General features: G+C 40.9%; 1 protein-coding gene across 3 annotated transcripts in view; it reads right to left on the minus strand.

Moving 5' to 3' along the window:
* CSNK1A1 (casein kinase 1 alpha 1) overlaps nt 1–22,828 on the minus strand; it is a 48,906-nt gene extending 26,078 nt beyond the window's left edge. For all 3 annotated transcript variants that reach the window (XM_082651945.1, XM_082651944.1, XM_082651943.1), the window contains exons 1-2: nt 22,255–22,828; nt 21,531–21,637 (exon numbers count right to left, since the gene is read on the minus strand). In XM_082651945.1, coding sequence (XP_082508071.1) covers nt 21,531–21,637; nt 22,255–22,377 — 230 coding nt within the window. In that variant the 5' untranslated portion in view covers nt 22,378–22,828. The remainder of the gene's footprint in view (nt 1–21,530; nt 21,638–22,254) is intronic.
* Nucleotides 22,829–23,522: the final 694 nt, after the last annotated feature.

The following is a 23,522-nucleotide window of genomic DNA, read 5'->3' on the forward strand; positions in this document are numbered from 1 at the left end:
GTGGATATACAATTTGCCCCCAATAACTCTAGGAATATCAACTGCTAATTTCAGAGACTACAAGAACTGGAAATCACTGCAATAAATGATTTCAAGTTTCTATATGCCTGTAAGTCTGGTACGGGTAATTTCCTGAAAATAAGCACTACCATTTTTATTTCAAACTTATCTAGATTATGAATTTTGCTTGAGGGACATCCCTGGAGGTCCAGTGGTTGGTTGGGGCTCCGTGCTTCCACTGCAGGGGGCACGGGTTCGATTGCTGGTCAGGGAACTAAGATCTTTTATGCCATGTGGCACAGCCCAAAAAAAGGCATTTTGCCATTATTTAAAATGTTAAAAAAAAACAAAACAAGGAAGTTATTTTAAAGCTAGACTGGAGTGATTTCTTTGTTAACTCTAATAAGAAATGATACCTGGATTTACCATTTGAGAAGTTTATGTGTTTTAAAAATATTCAAAACAGGGGAAAAAGGCTTAAAAAAATCTGTGTCAAAGGCATTAATGAATATCAGTTTAGTGGAAAACTGTTCAGTGTTTTTGGTTTGCTTTATAATTTTATTTATTTATTTATTTTTGGCTGCGTTGGGTCTTCATTGCTGCACGTGGGCTCTCTCTAGTTGGAGCGAGCGGGGCGGGGCTACACTTCGTTGCGGTGCGCGGGCTTCTCGTGGTGGCTGCTCTTGTGGAGTGCGGGCTCTAGGCGCACGGGCTTCAGTAGTTGAGGCTCACGGGCTCTAGAGCACAGGCTCAGCAGTTGTGGCACATGGGCTTAGTTGCTCCGCAGCATGTGGGATTTTCCTGGAGCAGGGATCGAACCCATGTCGCCTTCATTGGCAGGCGGATTCTTAACCACTGCGCCACCAAGGAAGTCCCGTTTAGTGTTTTTAGTGTTATTTCTTTTTTAAAATTTTGCTCTAATATGTTATTCTGTTATAAAAGAAAATTAAGACTGAAACTAGAGAATGGGGATTTAGTATCTTAATAACTATATTTTTCTAGAAAATGCAAAACCAGCTACTTAAGCATGGTCTCATATTCAGATCCAATGAATACGCTCCCTAGAATCTTATGTAAAAGATCGTAAGGTGACTAGGCTTAAAAAGCTCACATTCCTTCCTACGCTTTTGCTTCAGCTGTTCCCGAGGACTACTACTTCGCAAACATGATATACGAATAACTACCATCGAACACACAAAGGAATTCATTTTCATATGTCTTTGCAGAAAAAGGTAGCCTGATGGGGAAAGTTTCTGCTTAACCTTACAGATTGTGCTCACTAGCCTAAGAAACGCAACAGATGTACCAATCTCAGAATGGCAGAGTTGATCTGCCCTTATTGTATCTAAAACTATGTTCAAAGCTGCTGCAATTATCCCTTTTCAATCCTTTATTTTCCATATAGGAATTCAACACCCTTCACATACATTCCAACATTTACAACACTTGAAAGAAAAGCTCACAGTGGTGGGTTTAAGAATCTGCCTTCCAATGCAGGGAACACAGGTTTGATCCCTGGTTGGGGAACTAAGATCCCACAAGCCACGGGGCAACTAAGCCTGCTTGCCACAACTATTGAGCCCGTGTGCCACAACTACTGAGCCCTTGCACCACAAATAGAAAGAAGCCCGTGAGCAGAAATGAAGAGCCCACTCACCACGATGGAAGATCCCACGTGCCACAAGTAAGACCCGACACAGCCAAATAAATAAATATTTTTTTTAAAAAAAAGATAAGTGATGAACAAAGTGAATAGCTTATGTTCTCCTTTCCTGATTCCTGTTTTGTTTTCCTTCTTTTTTTTCTTCTTTCTTTACTTAACGGCAGAGGCAAATCTGTGCTAGGAAGCTGTCAGAAACTTCAAAACCAGTCCTTGCCATTATAAACATCCAATACTAAGAATATGGCAGATTTTTAATATAAAAATCTAATTTATCGGGGCTTCTCTCGTGCCGCAGTGGCTGAGAGTCCGCCTGCTGATGCAGGGGACACGGGTTAGTGCCCCGGTCCGGGAAGATCCCACATGCCACAGAGTAGCTGGGCCTGTGAGCCATGGCCGCTGAGACTGCACGTCCGGAGCCTGTGCTCCGCAACGGGAGAGGCCACAAGAGTGAGAGGCCCGCGTACCGCAAATAAAACAAAACAAAACAAAAACAAAAAAACCTAATTTATCTAGGTTTTAGAGAAAAATAAATGACTCTATAAAAACCCACCAAATCCAGAAAGAGCTAAGGCAGTGATGGGAAGTCACTAAGAATCAAAGGCAAAAGAGAAAGCACAAATCAACTCTCATAAGACTACATCTCATGTCTACATCAACAAATTTGTACCAATGGCTCCCTAACAAAATTACAATAAAGTGAATTTTACAACCATCCAATCCAAACTACAAACTTGAAATGTCAAAGGCACAAATTCATACTTCACATCTTCATGCAATCACACAATTTCATAAAGCACTTTGTGGGAAGTCATATGTAAAGTAAGTCTTTAACAGAATACTCTCATAATAATTAGAAACAAGGGGGAATTAGATGAATTCAGAAACACACTTTAAAAAAAACCAAACAAGTTATTAGGCATTTTTCTCCATATTGCTTAAGTGTATGAGTTTAAGACACAGCCCCTATTCTCAATATCAAGAAGACAATCCATAAAAAAACAACTAAAACATAAATGATTCAAAGGCATTTTCCTCCATGGTGCAACTACGGCACTTCTAAAATAATTAGGTCTTTCCGCTTAGAAATTGGTATTATAACTCTTTAAACCTAAGTGACAGGTGTTTCTTTCATTCCTCCTTTTGATCTCAAGGAATATATAACTTATTTCTCTAAATCTAACACCTCACACCCTCCCCATCTGTGCTTTCCACCTGTGTAACCCATCCCGACATTATTACACACAGATTAGGAGCCAGGAACAGCCTTCTGCTTATCCAAATCCTACTTACTCAGTTTCTACCTTCACCTCCACGTTTTCCACTTTTATTCTGCAAGCTGCTAACTCTCCATTTTCAATTGCAACATCCTAATACCCAGATGCCAAACAAATCTTCCTTAAGTAGACTATCCCACATTGGTCTCCCGTTTCACAGAATTCCTATAGCCACTGACTACTGCCTATATCCAAGATCTAACCCCTTGACAATACAAATCTTCAGGTACTGTTACTTTGGCGTTTCTCTCTCTACACCTGTAAGATAAAACCTACTGTTTGTCTTATGTCTTCATAGAATCTGGGTAATGAGCAAGCACTAAGCTGATTCTCTGAGATCATTTAAGTTTGCAGACAATCTGAAACCCACAAACATGAAAACCTCACTCCTATTCTCCACTTTCTAGGTGCCTTCAACCAGAAACTCAGGTCTTATCTTTAGACATTTTTCAACATAAGCAGCAATGTGTTGCTACTAAGTACACTATGGTAAAGTCATGTGCACACTGTAGGTAACTCAGATACTTATAAGATTAAAAACAAACTGGTTTGATTTGGACCTTATTCTTCCTAATAGTTTCAAAAGATGCAGAAGAATCAAGTAATTTAATGGATGAAAGCTAAAAAAAAAGGGGAGGGGGCAAGGTCTCATTTACTATTTGTTTGTTTCAAATCAATGTCTTTAGACATAGTGTTGCCTGACCAATCAAGGAAGTAGGCCAAGGAATGAGCTCGCAACTTAGAAAACCATCATTTCTTACTGAGAGCATAAAAAAGGTACCTTAAGGTCTGAAGAAGATGCTAAGAGAAGGAAGGTCCATCTCTCTGATCTTATTTCCTTCCTCTAAACCCATATCCAAACTAATTCTAGTTAAAAAATTAAGAAACAGATAAAAAGCACAAGCCTAAGATAATACATGCACAAGTCAACAGGGCTGACCAAAAAATGCTAACAGAATTCAGAAAAAGCAAACGATCAGTGGGAACTACATCTGTCCAAAGAAAGAAACCTAGTGAAAATGGTCTGTTACTAGTCAGATCCTGAAGGAGGGATAATATTTTGATAGATAAGGTAGAAAAAGATGTGCTAAGGGCTTCCCTGGTGGCGCAGTGGTTGGGAATCCACCTGCCAATGCAGGGGACACGGGTTTGAGCCCTGGTCCGGGAAGATCCCACATGCCGTGGAGCAGCTAAGCCTGTGTGCCACAACTACTGAGCCTATGCTCTAGAGCCTGCGAACCACAACTACTGAAGCCTGTGCCCCTAGAGCCCGTGCTCCACAGCAAGAGAAGCCACTGCAATGAGAAGCCCGCACACCACAATGAAGAGTAGACCCCGCTCGCCGCAACTAGAGAAACCCTGTGAGCAGCAATGAAGACCCAACACAGCTAAAAATAAATAAAAAAAAAAAGATGTGCTAGGCAGAGGCAAGAATAGACCATGGGCTCGCATAAAGGGGCGAATCAAAGTGACTGATAGTTTGGGGCTATATTATAGACTCTTGAATACCAGGCTAATGTGCTTTAAATTCTATAGATAACTGAGGAATTATCAGTGGAGTATGGATGGGACATAAGTATTAAGAGTTGGCCTTGGTATCAGTATGCAATATGGAAACTGGGGAGTAGGGGAAGGAGTGACAATGACATGAGAACCAATTAGAAGAGTTATATTATAGCTGAAGATGTGGAGCTAGAGGTTTCTTTTCTCTATTAAATCTCGATGAAAATGGAAATACCTTAGAAAAGAAACAAAATGACTGAAATGAAATATTTTAGGTATTGCTATGAGACCCAAGGACTTCCAAGAATAGTAAATCAGTGTAATTATCGTAAATACTCAGTTCAGATTAAAGGACCTAAATATGCCCATCCCTATGACTATAACAATAACAAGAGAAAAAAGAACATTTGTTTAACGTAGGTCTTCCCCCTCTGACTTGATTGGTGACGGTTAATTTTATGCATCAACCCGACTGGGCTAAGGGATTCTGAAATAGCTGATAAAATGTAAAACAGTATGTGAAGGTATCGCCAGAAGAGATTAGCATCTGAATGACAGGCTAAAGAAAATCACCCTCCCTAAAGTGGGGTACCTGAACAGAATAAAAAGGCAGAGGAAGAGAAATTTCCCTCTCTGCTAGAGCTGAAACATTCATCTTCCATCTTCTGCTCTAGGACATCCGTGCTCCTGGTTTTCAAACCTTAGGACTCAAACTGGGACGTAAATCATTGGCTCCCCTGGTCTCAGGCCTTTAGGCTTGATCCAGAACTACACTGCTGGTTTTCCTGGGCTTCCAGCTTATAGACCACAGGTCATGGGACTCCCCCCTTTTTTTTTTAATTTTTTTTTTATACAGCAGGTTCTTATTAGTTATCTATTTTATACATATTAGTGTATATACATCAGTCAAAATCTCCCAATTCATCCTACAACCACCCCCACCACCACCACTTTACCCTCTTCGTGTCCACACGCTTGTTCTCTACATCTGTGTCTCTATTTCTGCCCTGCAAAGCGGTTCATCTGTACCATTTTTCTAGGTTCCACATATATGCGTTAATATACGATATTTGTTTTTCTCTTTCTGACTTACTTCACTTTGTATGACGTCTCTAGATCCATCCACGTCTCTACAAATGACCCAATTTTGTTCCTTTTTGTGGTATATATATGTACCACATCTTCTTTATCCATTCATCTGTCAATGGGCATTTAGTTTGCTTCCAGGTCATGGGACTTCTTAGCGTCCATAATCGTCTGAGCAAATCCCTCATAATAAATCTCTTTCTCTCTACCTATAAATATATCTCGCTTTATTGCTCTTTGCAGGTATCACGTTTTTTACAAACTGTGGCAACCCTGCCTTGAACAAATCCATCAGCACCATTTTTCCAACAGTATATGCTCACTTTGTGTTTTTGTCACATTTTCATTATTTTTATATTTTCGTTATTATTATATTTGTTATGGTGATGATCTGTGATCTTTATTTTTTTATTTATTTATTTTTTTGCGGTACGCGGGCCTCTCACTTTTGTGGCCTCTCCCGTTGTGGAGCACAGGCTCCGGACGCGCAGGCTCAGCGGCCATGGCTCACGGGCCCAGCCACTCCGCGGTATGTGGCATCTTCCCAGACCGGGGCACGAACCCGTGTCCCCTGCATTGGCAGGCGGACTCTCAACCACTGCGCCACCAGGGAAGCCCTGTGATCTTTATTTTTGATGTTATTATTGCAAAAAGTTACCACTCGCTGAAAGCGCAGATGATGGTTAGCACTTTTTGGCAATAAAGTATTTGTAAATTAAGGTAGGTACAATTTTTTTAGACATAATGCTATTGCACACCTAACAGACTACAGTATAGTGTAAACATAATTTTTAATGCACTGGGAAACCAAAAAATTCGTGTGACTTTGCTTTATTGTGGTATTCTGGAACTGAACCCATAATAACTCTGAGGTATGCCTGTATATATGATCCATCGGTTCTATTTCTTTGGAGAATCCTAGTATAATAGGGGCGGCCATTTTATGTCTTGTTCACAACTCTATATTCCCAGCATCCAGCACAATGCTTTACATGCAGGAAATGCTAACATTTGCTGAATTAAAGAATAAAAAGCTGTATTAGAGGTTTTTACCAGGCTAGGGCATGCTTGACGTGGCAGATGAGGAAAACAAAAAAAGGATTACAAAAATACTACCTGTACCGAAAGTATAAAGTCATCAGGAAGCATCTACTCATCTTTGATTCAAATAAGTCAAATAATTATAAAAGTTTAGAAGTGACAGTCGTAACAGATAAATGTCTTTTCCTATGCCATTTATCTTCCCATCTTTAGATTATTAATGTCAGAGTCTTCACTGAACTAAAAGTATGAGCACTGAATCAGTGCTGTAATATACCCATTTTCATAGCATCTACATTCTCAAGACAGTGCATCTCAAACTTAGTCTCTTGCCAAATTATCATCATCCAACTTTTATGTTCCTTTTTATGAGGGTAGAAATTAAGGACCTGGTCTAGTACAATCTCGCTCAACTCTAAGAACTAGCTCAAATTCCCCCTTTAGGTTGCTACTGCTAACAGTTCCAGCCACCTTACTCTCTTTAGTCTGAATTCCTTTTAATGTTCCTATACATTAATATTTACGTACACCATCCTTAACAGTAGAATTTTGCCTTTCATAATATTATAAAAACTATAGATAGCTCTTCTTCCCATCCTTCAACAGCACCCAAATTACCATGGGCCAAAAAAAGTCACCTACAGGCAATTCTTGTTTATCTTTTCCTGTATCTTTCTTCTTGCTTCTCATTGTAATCATGCCACGTTGTCTTCTTTTCCCTTTTTGTTCTGTTTCTGGCATGAGTGTGTCGGGGTTAACAATTCATTTAAAACAGTCAAGAAAGGCACTTCCTTCTCCCCCCTCCTCCTAAATTACCAGACTTCAACAGCAGGCGACCCTCAACCACAACACAAGCCCTCAATTCTCAATTTAAATTCCTGAGTCTCAAAAGTCACCAATCCTCCTAGTACTGCATTCAATAGTTGATTACTTCTGAAAGGTGGAAGCATCTATGAACTTGAGTCTTAAAGACACTGTAATCCTTTAACCTAGAATTGTTAGTACTTATTAAGCTCCATTTTATTAATGGCATTCATCATGAAAGCAGAACTATGATGCACAGCTTTGACTACATTTTGATTCATGTAACTCTTCGGCGCTTCTAAAGAACTAGACACAGGACTAAAATGTGGGTAACCTCCTGATTTTCTATTAACTCTTGGTATACAAGACTGCTGTGTAACTCTCATTCTCCTTCTCTGCCCATATTTGCTCCTTAGATTTGTGGCCTGCGTTTTACTTTGAATACCTAGGTACCTAGAATTTAATGAACTAAACTTTTCTCTTGCCATCAAAAATTTAAGACCAGGCTTCCCTGGTGGCGCAGTGGTTCAGAATCTGCCTGCCAAGGTAGGGGACACGGGTTCGAGCCCTGGTCCAGTAAGATCCCACATGCTGCGGAGCAACTAAGCCCGTGCGCCACAACTACTGAAGCCCTTGTGCCTAGAGCCCGTGCTCCCCAACAAGAGAAGCCACCACAATGAGAAGCCCGCGCGCCGCAACGAAGAGCAGCCCCCGTTCACAGCAACTAGAGAAAGCCCACATGCAGCAACAAAGACCAAATACAGCCAAAAAAAAAAAAAAAATTAAGACCATCAATCTATTTCCTCCTCTTGCAATTTCATTTAAAACACAATTCATATTTTATAAGGTCAGTAACACAAAATTTTTATTCATAATGCTTTGGATTTACAACTTGCAGAAATACCTTTGAAATAGTTTGGGATCCAGAGCATTTTAACTAGAGAAAGACACTCATTGCTGCTATTTGGCAGGGAACTGGAAAATCAGGTTTAATAAAGAAAACAGACACTAAGTTTTCTGGTGAATTAAGCAACTAGAACCAGAAACACAAATACCGATTAGACCGATTTCTCCATACTAAAAACTGATTTAGACGTTAAGTAAGAAAAGAACCACAGTTTTAGCTGTGGGTATGGTGATCAGAGTAATAATTCTGATAATGTGATGAATTCAAGAAATTTTAGATATTAATTCTATCTTTTTTTTTAATTTTTAAAATTTATTTATTTATTTATTTAGACCACGGTCTTCGTTTGGGGTCTTCGTTTCTGTGCGAGGGCTTTCTCTAGTTGCGGCAAGTGGGGGCCACTCTTCATCACGGTGAGCGGGCCTCTCACTATCGCGGCCTCTCTTGTTGCGGAGCACAGGCTCCAGACGCGCAGGCTCAGTAGTTGTGGCTCACGGGACTAGCTGCTCTGCGGCATGTGGGATCTTCCCAGACCAGGCCTCGAACCCGTGTCCCTTGCATTGGCAGGCAGATTCTCAACCACTGCACCACCAGCGAAGCCCCTTAATTCTATCTTTTACTTCACCAAACCTTTCCCAGAACTTTCCTAGGTCTTCCAAACCTTTTTTAATTGGCTAATTTCCCCACCCTTACAATCTCACACCCCTGGGGAGGGCACTGATAAGCATAGAAGTAATTTAAAATTGAACAAGACTAGAAAGGGAAAAGAAAATAAATACTGGAAATCCACCAACTGAGAGACCAATCCTGCATCAATGTATTTAGCTACAATAACCAAGAACTTGCCCAAACAAGTTGTGTGGGTGGGTGGGAGGTGCTAGTTCTACACCAAGTGTTCTGAATCTTTTCTGTTGTCATGGATCCCCCACCTTTGGTAGTCTAATGAGGCCTACTGATCCCTTCTCAGAGTATTTTAAATGCATAAAATAAAATATATAGCATTATAAAGCACACCAATTTTAGAGAAATTCAGTTACCATAAAATTACTTTAAAATCAATCTTGCTATAGTAATATACATGCTCCATATTAAAGCATTAAATAAGATTTAGAGGCAGGTCTAACTAGTACTATAATTTTGGATATAAAGACTATTTTGGGGGCTTCCCTGGCGGCGTACTAAGTACTAAGTAGTACTAAGTATCAAAGCACATTTTTTTGTTCGTGGTTTTTTTTTTTTTTTTTGCGGTACGCGGGCCTCTCACTGCTGTGGCCTCTCCCGTCGTGGAGCACAGGTTCCAGACACACAGGCTCAGCAGCCATGGCTCACGGGCCCAGCCACTCTGCGGCATGTGGGATCTTCCCGGAGGGCGTGAACCCGTGTCCCCTGCATCGGCAGGTGGACTTTCAACCACTGCGCCACCAGGGAAGCCCTTTGTTTGTGTTTTTAAAATTTGCGGGTTAAGGAACATTTATGCATCTTTTAAGGCAGAGGGCAAGGAACAAGGGGACTGATGTGGAAATCCTACAGCATAATTCAAAGATCTTAGGGATGATATTGTGAGTAAAGGATCAGTAGTAGCAGTTAGGAGGGTTAGGATGAAGAAGGAAAGCGAATCATCTTAATTGACATTATTATTGCTGAGTGAAACACATATGATGCCCAAGTTTTAGATCTTATTCTGCAGTCTATTTACCTTAAAAATCTGTTTACAGCAGGGTTCTTAACTTGGTTCAGGGATTTACCCTCCACAAGGTCAGTGAATTGGATAGGAAAACAATTCCACCCTTATTTTCATGTACTTCCCCGGCGGCGTACTAAGTACTACTAAAGCTCCTATTAATTTACCCTTTCAATATTTATGGTGGCTAACAAGACAAAAACCCAATAATTCTTGCTCTCATAGCTTACAGCACAGTCTGTGTAGGCAAACACATATGATGAAAGAGAAACTGATGGTCAGAAGGTACAAATTATGGGGACCCAATAGATCTTTCAGAGGGAGGCATTAGGAAAAGCTTCTCGACTAAGAAATATGTTGATTCTTGAAGCATGAACAGAAGACGGCCAGGTAAAGAGGTGTGTCGGGGTTAGGAGTACGCATTAAGCTTGTTATTCACAAGAAACTGAAAGTACCCAGCATAGTTGGTTCATTGTAAGACAAGATCATCCGATTTTATTGTTCACGGTTAACTTGTTGAAAATCTAGTTTCTATTTGCCATCTTACTTTCATTTTTTGTTCTTGGTTCCCAGTATAATGGTTATCATTCTCATCATACTACCCAAAATTATACTTCAAAGATCACAAATGGTCTTTGCTGTCACTGCTCTCTCTAGCTTTGGTCATAGTAGTACTGGAAGACAGTATGTGGAGAACTGGAACCTCCAGAGGAATACAAGTATTAAAATATACTATTCCACTGGGAAATGGGACACTATACCTGTAGTTTCACAATACCAATTATAAAGGGTTGATCAAATCTTTTCTTTTTATTTATTTATTTTTGGCTGTGTTGAGTCTTCGTTGCTGTGCGCGGGCTTTCTCCAGTTGTGGTGAGCAGGGGCTACTCTTCATTGCAGTGCGCGGGCTTCTCATTGTGGTGGCTTCTCTTGTTGCGGAGCACAGGCTCTAGGCACGCAGGCTCCAGCAGTTGTGGTGCACGGGCTTAGTTGCTCCGCGGCATGTGGGATCGTCCCGGACCAGGGCTCGAACCCGTGTCCCCTGCACTGGCAGGAGGATTCTCAACCAGCAGGATTCTGTACCACCTGGGAAGCCCCAAACCTTTTCTAATAGGCAAATGTATAAAGTAGATTAGTAGCTATCTAGGCCTGGGGGGATATGGAGAGTGATTGCTAATGTGTTCAAGGTGGTTTTTTTTGGGGGGGGGTGATGAACATTTTAAAATTGGATTATGGTGATGGTTGCACAACTGTACATATAGTAAAAACCACTGAATTGCACACTTTAAGTAGATGATGCTTACATAGGTAAATTATCTCAATAAAACTGTCAATCTTTTACCAAAATCTGCTCCTCCAGTCTCTGTTTCAACACTTATTAAGGACCTGCTATGTGTGTGATACTGCTGATAAGGATGCCATAAGCAGCATAAGGCCTAAAAGAACAGATAAGTGACAAGTACAATATAAAAGCGACAATAAAGTAAATATAAAACACAGAGGAGGGCTTCCCTGGTGGCGCAGTGGTTGAGAGTCCGCCTGCCGATGCAGGGGACACGGGTTCGTGCCCCGGTCGGGGAAGATCCCACATGCCGCGGAGCGGCTGGGCCCATGAGCCATGGCCACTGAGCCTGCACTCTGCAATGGGAGAGGCCACAACAGTGACAGGCCGGCGTACCGCAAAACAAAAACAAACACAGAGGAGCAAGCAACTTATTCAGAAGATAAAAGGGAAGGCTTCTTAGAAAAGTTAGTATCTGAGCTAAACTTTGAAAAATGCCCGTTACCTCTCAACATAGTCTCCTACTTTCAGTCACTCCTCTACAGTTTCATGGTGTCGTTTCTCTGCTATGAAAACCAATGCCCCTCCCTAATTACACACCAAAAAAAGCAAAGTTTCATATGTATATTAGGAACTCCAAATATCTGATCTCTGCCTATCCTTTTTTTTTCTCTGCCTATCCTTTAATTCTATATCCTTATTCCCTCACCAGACTGCCCTCAGGCCATATCACTGAGTCAACAGTGACTTACTAAGCATGACTGTATACTGAGCTCTATTCCAGCCAAAGCCCAAAGCCTTACAGTCTCATTCCTTTTCTTTCTCTGGAATAGCTATTACCTCCTCCTAAAAACTGACTTCCTTTAACTGCAACACCCCATTATCCCAACTCTCCTCTTGCCTTGATTAACTCTGAATTTCCACCACAGGGTTCAGTCCTCACTTCTCAATTTCCTTTCTCCACTATCACTTCTATGCTGATCTTGCTCAGATCTAACACCAGTCCTAGTTCCCTGGCCTAGGATTAGGTCTGTATTTTCTGCTAACTTAATTATACAAGAGCTAAACTTGGGATACGCTGCACCTTAAACTCAACACATCCAAAGCTATAACCATCCACCCTACTTTTAAAGTGTTTAGGACTTTGCACTCCCAATGCAGGGAGCATGGGTTCGATCCCTGGTTGGGGAACTAAGATCCCACATGAGGCAGCCAAAACAAAACTGGGCCCCCTTTTCCTTCTTCCTAATTTAAATCTCAAATTCTCAAGGCTAAAATGACTTACCTCCACTCCTTAAGAAGAGAAATATGAGAAAACGTACATTAAAATGTGAGAGCAAGGGACTTCCCTGGTGGCACAGTGGTTAAGAATCCACCTTCCAATGCAGGGGGCGCGGGTTTGATCCATGGTCGGGGGAACTAAGATCCCACGAGCTGAGGGGCAACTAAGCCCGCGTGCCACAACTACTGTGCCCACACGCCGCAACGGAGACCCAGTGCAGCACGCATAAATAAATAAATAAATACCTTAAAAAAATGTTAGAGCAAAAAAGTAACAAAAATCAAAATATCTCTTAGTACACTTCAGAGACCAAAAGGTTTCCTTTAGGGTGCTTTTTGCACTATAGGAATCACCTGTATTAAGACAGTTTTACATATAAAGATTTAAGAGAACAAATAATTTTGGCTAGATGAAACATTCCCCCCACCACATTCTACAGTAATTAATTTGCTTAGCAAATCCTTCTTAAGTAGATAGATTCTAGGTTAAAAAAATTTTAACTCAAATTTCTCTGTATTAGCAAATGAACACAAAAGAAAACAAACAATTCCAAAGTTTGATATAATCTTTTAAAAGTAGACCAGAAGAAAGAACACAAAGTCTGGGCTTGAAATGTTAATGCAGATATAGGAAAGGGGAAAAATGGAAGAGGCAACGCAAGCTATTATAAAGCAACGATCTAACCTGAAAGAAAAAAGCAATGAATGAACACATGAATATCTATCCATAAATTTAAATTCTATGTAAACCTGAACTAATAATATAGAACTATGCAATATATACTTATAAAAATAAGCCCTTCAGTGACTAGACAATTAAAAAGTGGCCCAGTAAACCAGAAGTTGGATTTGAAAATGGGAAGCTGGTTGAACTCACAGTATATGCAATACAGTGCAAAGAACAGTGAACCAGCAGCCAAAAAAAAAACAGGTTCTAGTTCTGGCTTTGCCATTTTCTTACCGGCATAAGCCATTTTTGCTCACTGATAAACCTTTTTTTTTTTTTAAAGAACTATATATTTATTTATTTATTTATTTGGCTGCACCAGGAATTATTTGCAGCACACGGCATCTTCGTTGCTGAGTGCAGGATCTTTAGTTGTGGCGTGCTTTAGTTGCGGGGTGCAGGATCTTTTAGTTGCGGCATGTGGGATCTAGTTCCCTGACCAGGGATCCAACCTGGACCACCTGCATTGGGAGCACAGTCTTAGCCACTGGACCACCAGGGAAGTTCCACTGATAAACATTCTTAATATAACTTATCTATTATACCTATCAAGAGATACAATAGTAATTATGAGATTGTAAAAGCACTACACAAACAAAAGGATTACTTTCATTACAAAAAGCAGTTGCCCAACAATTATGAAATGACAACAACCAAGACAACAATAGTCAGAGCCCTCTCAGCAAAATAATCACTAACTACCCCCAACTGCTCAATACAATGGAGTGTCAAAACCTCAACACAGTATTTCCCAAAGCATGGTTCTGCGGTCTTTAGCAGAAATTATCTGAGGTTACTTGTTAAAAATACAGACTCTTGGGGCCCATTCCAGTACTGGTCAAACAAATCTGGGGGTGAGACAGTAAACCCTACATTTTAAACAAGCTCTGTAGGTAATTATTATGCATGGTTGATGTTTGAGAAATGCTGACTAAGCAGGATTCACAAGGAGACATAATGGGGTCCCTGCTGACCTCTCCAATCAAGGCAACCTCTGCATGGTTCAGAATGCTGTTTGGGGCTCAAACTCATATTATCCCTTTGATGTTAAGGGAAGGTTCATGTCCTTACAGGAGATTTAGACATCTTTGCTCCTAATTTTCAGCAAGAGACAAATTCACAATTATACACATGTCAGGTACATGGCAGATGCTCAATAAGAACGTAAGCCTCACAAAATTTTTGTCTGTTCACTGAAATGTGCCCAGTATCTGAAACTGCCCACCCAGTATGTAGTAGGCACTCAAATATATGTATTTGTTGACTGAATGAAAAACATTTGCTAATTCTCTAGAAGGTACTGTACAGGTACTGTAAAGTTCACTATCACTCTCCAACAACAGAGCTTTAATTTTTAGAGAAAAACCCAACATCACTCCCTTTCTTAAGAAGGATACAAAGTATTAATATTATGGAGGTCCAAAAATGAGAACACTAGGATTTCAATAAGTGAAGCTTAGTGGTAACAATAATTTCAATCAAGTGAGAAGAGCCAAAAGCAAAACAACCTAACGTGAATACATAGTGAATAGGGTAGTAAAGGAATGGAAAAGGAAAAGAATGGTATTTACATAAAGGTATAAAATCCAGTCTTTTAAGAATTTCATTATAGTGTTACCAAGGACAATGTATTAGACACTTCTAATATAACTGAAAGACCTGGAAAATTTGGAACTTAAAACAAAATTTACAAAAACTTCATGCTACTACTTTCCAACAAGGCAGCTTTAAATCAGATCTCACACTCCCCTTGCCATAAAAGCCACCTTAAGTACAGAATAATCTGGCAGTGTAAGGAAGTATAACAGATAAGTACTCAGAGCAGCTTCCAGACAACCTGAAATATAGGACAGCCTCAATTTCAGGTTAATTTGCAAACCTTGCCATTGCACACTTAAAGATGGCACAAACAAAACATATGATGTGTACTATGTATGCTTAGTCACTGTCGCCATCTTGTTTCCCTTTAATAAAAAAAACTTCTGTACAAAAACTGCAAGTCAGAACCAAAAGAAATTCCAAAAGGCCAATTCACCACTGATAAATACTTATGCTGACAAATGTCCACTACATTAGCAAGTCTTTACTGTGAAATTAATAGACACCAGCATTTTGATATGGTAGTATCTTTATATCAGGATTCAAAGCTAAATCAACTAGTACAGCCATATTTCCATTTGTAAACTGCATACCACCTAGTGAGTTCAGCTGAGTTCACTTAAGAAATACTAAAAGTGGGAATTCCCTGGTGATCAGTGGTTAGGATTCTGCACTTCCACTGCTGGGGGCCTGGGTTCAATCCCTGATTGGGGAACTAAGATCCCAGAAGCCGAACGAGGCAGCCAAAAAAAAAAAAAAAAAGAAATACTAAAAGTCATACCCCCAAATCAATTAAATCAAAATATCCGAGGTTAGGAGCCAGGTGTCAATATTTTTTTTTAAGTTTTCTAAGTGATTCCAATGTGCAGCAAAGTTTGGGAACCACTGAAAGAGGCAGTAAGATCTATTCAAATAACACATCAGCTGTGTGACTCTAGGCAAATTAACCATTTTGACTCACACTTTATATAAAACCTCAACTTACAGGATTGTTGTAATGATTAAATGAGACCATGTGCAATGCCTGGATATTGGTTGATTCTTTTTTTCTTGCGCATAGATGGAAAAAAGAATGTTTAGCCACACTAAATTCAACCAACTACCCACTTATTTCAAAGTACATTATCAATGTTATGAATAAAAGGCAACTAAAACAAAATGTCATTGCAGAGAATGGAAGATGCACCTTTTATTCTACTGATCCCATCAATTTATATAATGCATTAAAAAAATTCTTAAGGGCTTCCTGGTGGCGCAGTGGTTGAGAGTCCGCCTGCCGATGCAGGGGACACGGGTTCATGCCCCAGTCCGGGAAGGTCCCATATGCCGCGGAGCGGCTGGGCCCGTGAGCCATGGCCGCTAAGCCTGCGCGTCTGGAGCCTGTGCTCCGCAACGGGAGAGGCCACAACTGTGAGAGGCCCACGTACCACAAAAAAAAAAAAAAAAAAAAAAACTATATATATATATATATACACACACACATATAAAACCTATGTTGTCACAAAACATAGCCTACCAAGGATTAGCAGTATTAAAAAAAAATCAAATATTCTTTATCTCATTAGGGAGTGTGGGTTACATCAGTGTATGCATTTGTCAAAACTGAGTCAATGGCACATTGATCTATATACACTTCACTGTATGAAAATTACATGTCATTTAAAAAAATTCCATTAAGACATGGATAAGTACATGTTATGTGATTACTAGTTATTAACAATTTTCAAGAGCCACCTGAGATTGTATTGGAAATACAAACAGTAACAAAAAGCATAATTTAGACTAGTTATTCATTTATATTATGAAACCTATTAAGGTACTCATTTAGCCTCAGAAAAACTTCTGTTAAAACTCAAAGGCTGATTTTAAGAATAAAATGGAATAAACCAAAAGATTAGATTTATAACATTTGTTTCAAACTCTAGTTTTCTCTTGCATAGACTTCTTGACATTAAAGTTTCTTACTAAACAGGACAGATCAGGAGAAAACTGATCTGATCACTAAATCATACCTTAGGTACAGATTAAATGTACTCGGAAACAAAATAATCTAGCTCTAAAATTGACTAAAGAGCCAAGGTAGTAAAATCCATGGACTATACAAGGGTTTACAAGTATTTACTCCACTTTAAGATACAAATTAATAATGTCCACAAAAGTTCTCATCCAGCAATCCATGGATTCAAAAGGAAGAATAAGAATCATAAGGATCTAATTAAATAATAATACAAACAATAGGTTACTTACATTTATCAGTTTTTCTGTATGAGACCAAACGCCATAGAGTGAAGGAGGCAAAATATGGCTCTGCAGCATCAAATGAAAAGGTGTGGGTTATGTGAGCAGACATGATTTGACCTTGACATAAAGGTGAAAATGGCTCACAGGAAAATTGGAAGTTAGGAGATTTCTAGTAAGCCCTCTGAGACTCAACAGTCTAATTTATATATCATGAAGTGTTGGGCTATTATCTCTCAGGGTTCATCCAGCTCCAAATGCTATCTAAGCATCATTACATTATTCCATTACTAGAAATCCAGCATAAGCCAATATACGTACCCTTAGTGTACCACGGATTCAGTTACTGTATGAATCCTGTGATCTGTAATGTTATCTCTCTAATAAAGACATACCCAGTGTAGACATCATCTTTGTTCTCTGATAAGAATATTAGAACTTATTTACAGGATATATGCCCAGTGCCAAAAAGCTAAGATTAAAATTTAAGCTGCTTTTAACACTGGACAGTAAGGATTAACTAGTACTTTATAAATATCTCCTAGAATATTTGACATTCAAAGAGGGCAAAAAAAAAAAAAAGTGGTGAAAGAAACAAGACAACTGGGACCTCCCTGGTGGAGCAGCGCATAAGACTCTGTGCTCCCAATGCAGAGGGGCCTGGGTTCAATCCCTGGTCAGGGAACTATATCCCACATGCATGCCGCAACTAAGAGTTCACATGCCACAAGTAAGGAGCCCACGTGCTGCAACTAAGACCCGGTGCAACCAAATAAATAAATATTTAAAAAAACAACAACAACAAAAAACAAGACAACCAAAATTATCCTATGTCCCTCCTATTTTCTTTATCATGTTTTCCTATAAAAGTATATCCCATTAATTTACTTTCTCCTAAGTGGTAACCTATGGTTTACCTGATACAGGTAGCATTTTTAAGGTCCTGAGTGGTATCTCACTACTAAAATATCATTCAAAGGTAAGATCTAGACAAAACACCAAATGTGATGAAATGCTTTCTAGCTACCATCATCTGAAAATAAATCTTAAAATTCAGAGCTGAAAGTTCTAAGATCAACTAGGCCAGTGACTTACTTAACTACAGAAACTTGTTCAAACAAAACCCTGCCCAAAAGCTCAGCATGCAAAACTAGAAAATTACCAACCTGGCAAAACCCTCTTTTGATTTCAAAAATGAGGAAACTGATATGCCCAAAGAGGTTAAGGGACTGACAAACCCCAGATCACTCAATCAGTACCACATGGCAGATTTAGAGCCTGGCTATAACATAACTGCTTCTTTAGAGAACAATTTAATTCAGTTCAAAGTGGCACAAAGAAAGGGAGGGTTGTAACAGAAACACAGTAATTTAAAATGAGCTGCCAGAGGTCAATTCACAAGGCCCAAGGACTTTCAGTTTCTTAAAAATATCAAGAGACTGAATGCCATCCTCTCATTCTTGCTCTTTACACTCACTGGATGCTATGCTTCTGCACAATAGATCCCTTAGTAAGGTCCTTACATACTAAGGACTTGATAAGGCAGGTATGCTATATAGGCTAGGTAATTTTCAGCCGTCGTTTTAGAATATCCCATAGTATCTTTAAGAAAATTGCAGGGTGTGGGGTGGATTGGGGGAGGAGGGAGATATTAGTGTGGTATAAATGCAGCAAATCTAAAAATTTTTAATTAGTGTCAACATTTCTAAAACAATGGGTAACAGAAGAGACTGCCCTTTTAATCTAGCTAAGCTGAATAATTTAATTCAATATTTCCCAAGTAAATATTTATTAAGTGTATACTATATATAGTTGATGTGGAAATAGTGGGGAACAAACAGCAAAGGGGAAGATGTTGCCACCCAAAATAAAGAAAGCTTGTGTAAGTCCTTATCTTTTCCACTTCAGTGGACAAACAGTTCTCTCACACTGTACTTTAAAACCAATGATCCATTTTTTGTTTCTATGTACCTGGACTCTACTACTCCTAAAACAAATTTACTCTTTCCTCACCCTCATGCAATTACTACATTCTGCCTTAGAGACCACTCCCAGAAGCCACACTTTACTCTTGGATGCCCTCCCCAACCAGTTCACCAAGCTTTCTTCCTTAGAGCCAGATCCTGAAGTCCCATCTCCTCTCCCAGGAAGTCTTAACTTGAAAGTCAGGTTAACCTCTTTAGCTCCATCCAGTTTATAACTACCACAACACCCTCTGCACTCAACCTCTTAGAATTTTGCTCACAAGTCAATTTCATTTATTGATGTGTGTAATCAGTATATTGACTATTGCCCTTGTTGGTCTGTATCAGTGTTGTCCTTAAATAAAAGCTACCAAATAAAAGTGCATGTATTTAATTTGCGTTTAGCACTGAAAATGCCAGATGCTTACTGCCTTTTTTTTTTTTTGCGGTACGCGGGCCTCTCCCTGTTGTGGCCTCTCCCATTGCGGAGCACAGGCTCGGGACGCGCAGGCTCAGCGGCCATGGCTCACGGGCCCAGCCGCTCCGCTGCATGTGGGATCTTCCCGGACTGGGGCACGAACCGGTGTCCCCTGCATCGGCAGGCAGACTCTCAACCACTGCGCCACCAGGGAAGCCCTTACTGCTTTTTTGAAAATGATTTCAAATACATTAAGTTCAACCTGATTTGTGAAATTTATAAAACCTCCCAACACAGATGAATCTCAAAAGCATTACGTTAAGTTAGAGAAGTCAGACACAAATGACCTCATACTGTATGATTGCAATTACATGTAATTCTAGGAAAAACTAGTGATGGAAAGCAAATCAGCGAGATCCAGGGTGGAGAGATGAAAGTAAATACAAAGGGAAAGGAATTTAAAAATTTTAGGTGAATGCAATTGATATTTTTTATTTTGTGAAGAAAAAAGCTAGATATTTTAATCAAGGTTTTCACTTTTCCACAATAACAAATTTATTTTCCTACACAGCAGGGTTTTGTTTTTTTTTTAAAGGGATGAGAACCATTAAAAATCTCAAATCTGGATTATCTCAGATTTCACATTAATCTTTACCTCATAAGATAAACCTGGAATTTTCTTCCTAATAATTTATTTTGACTTTGAACCAATAGAAAATCGTTATCACTCAATTTCTCCATTAAAAATGTCTATCAGCATTGGAAAATTTTTAAGGATAGTATCACTCCGGTTGTTTCCACATCAGAATTAATGTATATAACCCAGTCATTAATTCAAGATTTGAGGAATAAAAGCTGGGATAGTAAAACACGCTACAGTAAATACCATTCCAGTTAATTCTCAACTACCTCCGTATCTTTTTGCAAATGTTATTTTTGAGTAATTGTTGGAAAATGGTTGAGTCTTAAACTATATTTTAGTCTCTACTCTGGAAAGAGGCTCTTTAATCTCAAAAATCAAACTATTCTAAAATCCTTTAAAGTTAACCATTTAAAAGAACCCAGTGTCTTCATCTGGTCATCTTTTATCCTGATTACTATTTGCCTTCACCAATATCACATCTCCCCAAAAAAGCCACAATTTCCCAGATGTGAGGAGCTACTGACCAAGTAACTCAACAGGTTAAAGTTACTTGTCAAACTGTGGTTACACGATTAAGTTTTCTTTTAATACAACTGAGTCAATTTCAACATAGCGCTGTTCAAACTGCCTTTGCCATTTCCCACAAAATTTAGTACACAGACTGAAATGTAGCAAACATTACCATCCTTTACAGACTTAATTAACACTTCTGGAAAGACTCTGAAAGATATTGCAGAGTAAATTTAATTTCACATCGCATCTGCTGCAGAGATCAGACTGTCATTATGGCATCTCCTTCCCTGAACCCCACCACTGTCTGCAGCTTTATTCTTGGCTTTTCAAAGGTTTAATCAACTCAGGGCTGCTAAAGAGGGTCTCAAGGAAGCATAACTTATGAACTCAAGCAAAGAAAAGGGCAGGAATATGCGGTTGAGTCACGTCGTTCCGCCATTTTCTAAGCGGAGGAGGAAGACATGTTGGAACAAAAACACAACAAAAGAGCAGCCATTTCCCAAGCCAGCTCCAATAGCAACCCGAACTGGCCCAGCCCAGTGACTTCGGCACCCTCAAATCCACTTCACCGGACAAACCCAAGAACATCTGAGGTGCAGACGGAAAGAAAACAGCAGGCAACCCTTCCGCGTTGGGATCAAAGATGAGCCGCATACTTTAACCGCAAATGAAAGCCTCGGGAAGAATGACGGAAGCTTTGCAGCAGAGTGTTACAAACTGACATTCTAAACTAAGTTGGCAAACTAAAATTTACTCTGTGATTGTGGTGACTTACGCTTCACAGGAAACCCAGGTAACTCAAATACCAACAGCCGGATTCAGCTGGCCCTATCACCTGCCTCGTACACATCTTCCCCGTTTCCATACTTCCCTCAGAGGATCGCCTATTTGCTTAAGGATTCTTACCGTATGTGGGGGATGCCAACCCCACCTTGAAGAATCTTATAGAGTTTGCTCTCGTACAGCAACTGGGGATGCCTGGCCTTCTGAGATTCTAGCTTCACTGCCACTTCCTGCAGGGGAAAGAGGGGATGATGGCATCAACATCCTTATGGATTCAATGTCATTTGGGAAAAGAGAGGGAAACACGAGCAAAGCTCCAACTCTCGACTAGAAGGTGGAAGTGAGAGGCTGGGAAAAGAAGGCTCTCTTTGTAATTACAAAACGAGGCAACCAGCCTCAAAGGCCTCTTCAGGGGGTAGTGACGAAAGCGGCACGTCCTCTAAAGTGCAGGAAAACGATTCATCCAGAAAACGTAATGAGAGGTTATGAAGAAACCAGGCGATCGGATGCTGTCCTAATGGGAACAAAAACGCCGGCAGAATTAAAAATATAGATAGAAAAACATGGGGATCACAGGAATAGGATTTTGCCGTCCTCACCTTAAACGACGGTTTTAAAAGTTCGATTAAGGTGTATTTTTAACAAGCTGGGAAACTTCCTAGTACACCCAACCTTTATCTTGGGTTCTTCCCTTTTAGGGAAAGAAAGCGGGGGTGGTTCCTAAGGCAGGAAAACTGGCTCCCTCTGGACTTCCCAGTGCGGCATGCGGTGGGAAAAGGCCCGAACAGTTCGCGGGAGGGGGGAGGGCAGGCGCAGCGTAGTCGTGAACCCCACCCCAGGTGATTACCTCGCCGTTGGTGATGTTGATCGCCAGGTAAATGTCACCGAAGGAGCCAGACCCGATCTTCCGTACCAGTTTATATTTCCCTCCGACAATAAATTCGGCCTTGGAGCCGCTGCTGCTCGCCATCCTGAGAGACGAAGATGGAGGCTGGGGCTAAGCCCCGACACCTCTAAGGGGAGAACGGGAGACCTCTAGGGCTCGTCCACGGAGCAAGGCTCCGGAGGGCGGCAGGAAAATGCTGGCTCTTTTCTCGGCGTTACAGGGCCCAGAGTCGGCCAAGGAGAACCTAATCACCGCTGCTGTCAGGTTTCTTTCTGTCAGGCCGCAGATTGTTGAGGGGGTTCTCACGGTAACCAGGCTGGGCCACTTGCTTCTGGCGGCCGCCGCTGCCTCACTTTCGCGGCGACGTCGCGGGCTGGAAAAGCAGAGCGGTGAGTTAGGGCGGCGATACCGCTGCCACCACTGCCGCCGGCTCCCGCCCGGAGGGACCCCTGTCACTCCGCCGACGCCGCCATCTTGTTACTCCGGCTCCAGCCAACACAAAATGCCCCCAGTGCTCGGGAGCCGCTTCTTCACAGCGCAGAGCACTCTGGGAAAAGGATCGCGGGCGCTAGCCCCGGACGGTCGACAGCGAGAAGGGAGGGCGGGACCGGATCCGTGAGAGTCACGGCCCACGCTCCGAGCGTCACCCCGTCACCGCCCAACTGCGCACGCGTACTGCAACCCCGCTGACTGCGCAAGCGTGCCGTGGCGTCTCCTCATCCCCGCCCGGGGCTCATTTCCACTTCCGGTCGTTGGCTGTTCCACTGTGAACTACCTGTTAGTCACCTCAGACCCGCCTGGTTTCTGAAAGGCCACGCGGCCCCAGGTCTCGAGAACATGTTATGGAGGAGTCACCTTCATTTTCCGTGGAAGATGGATACGTCAGGGCTTGGGAGTTGGGTATTGACCTTTGCTCTTTGTTTGAGGTGGTTTTTAACCTTTTGGTCTTTACGGGGGCTACTCCCCCAACCGGCCCATTCCAGCTCAATTTCTCTTTTGAAAGAGGCTATCGCCTCTAGTGGAGAGAAAGAGAAAAGCAACCCTGTGCGGGCTGGGTTTGTTCAGGGCTCCCTGTTTTAGCAGTCTAGTTGATTAGTCTTATTAGAGTTCTGCGCTCTACGGAGTGTTGGATTCCCTGTTTTTACAGGAGGGGGAAAAAGAGGGAAAGCTCTGTGTCTTTGTGTTGTTTACCCACTGATGATATTTGATTCCCAAAGGGAGAAAAAAAA

This window comes from Grampus griseus (genome assembly GCF_964374135.1).
Source record: "Grampus griseus genome assembly, chromosome: 3".
In the NCBI taxonomy this organism is placed as follows: domain Eukaryota; kingdom Metazoa; phylum Chordata; class Mammalia; order Artiodactyla; family Delphinidae; genus Grampus; species Grampus griseus.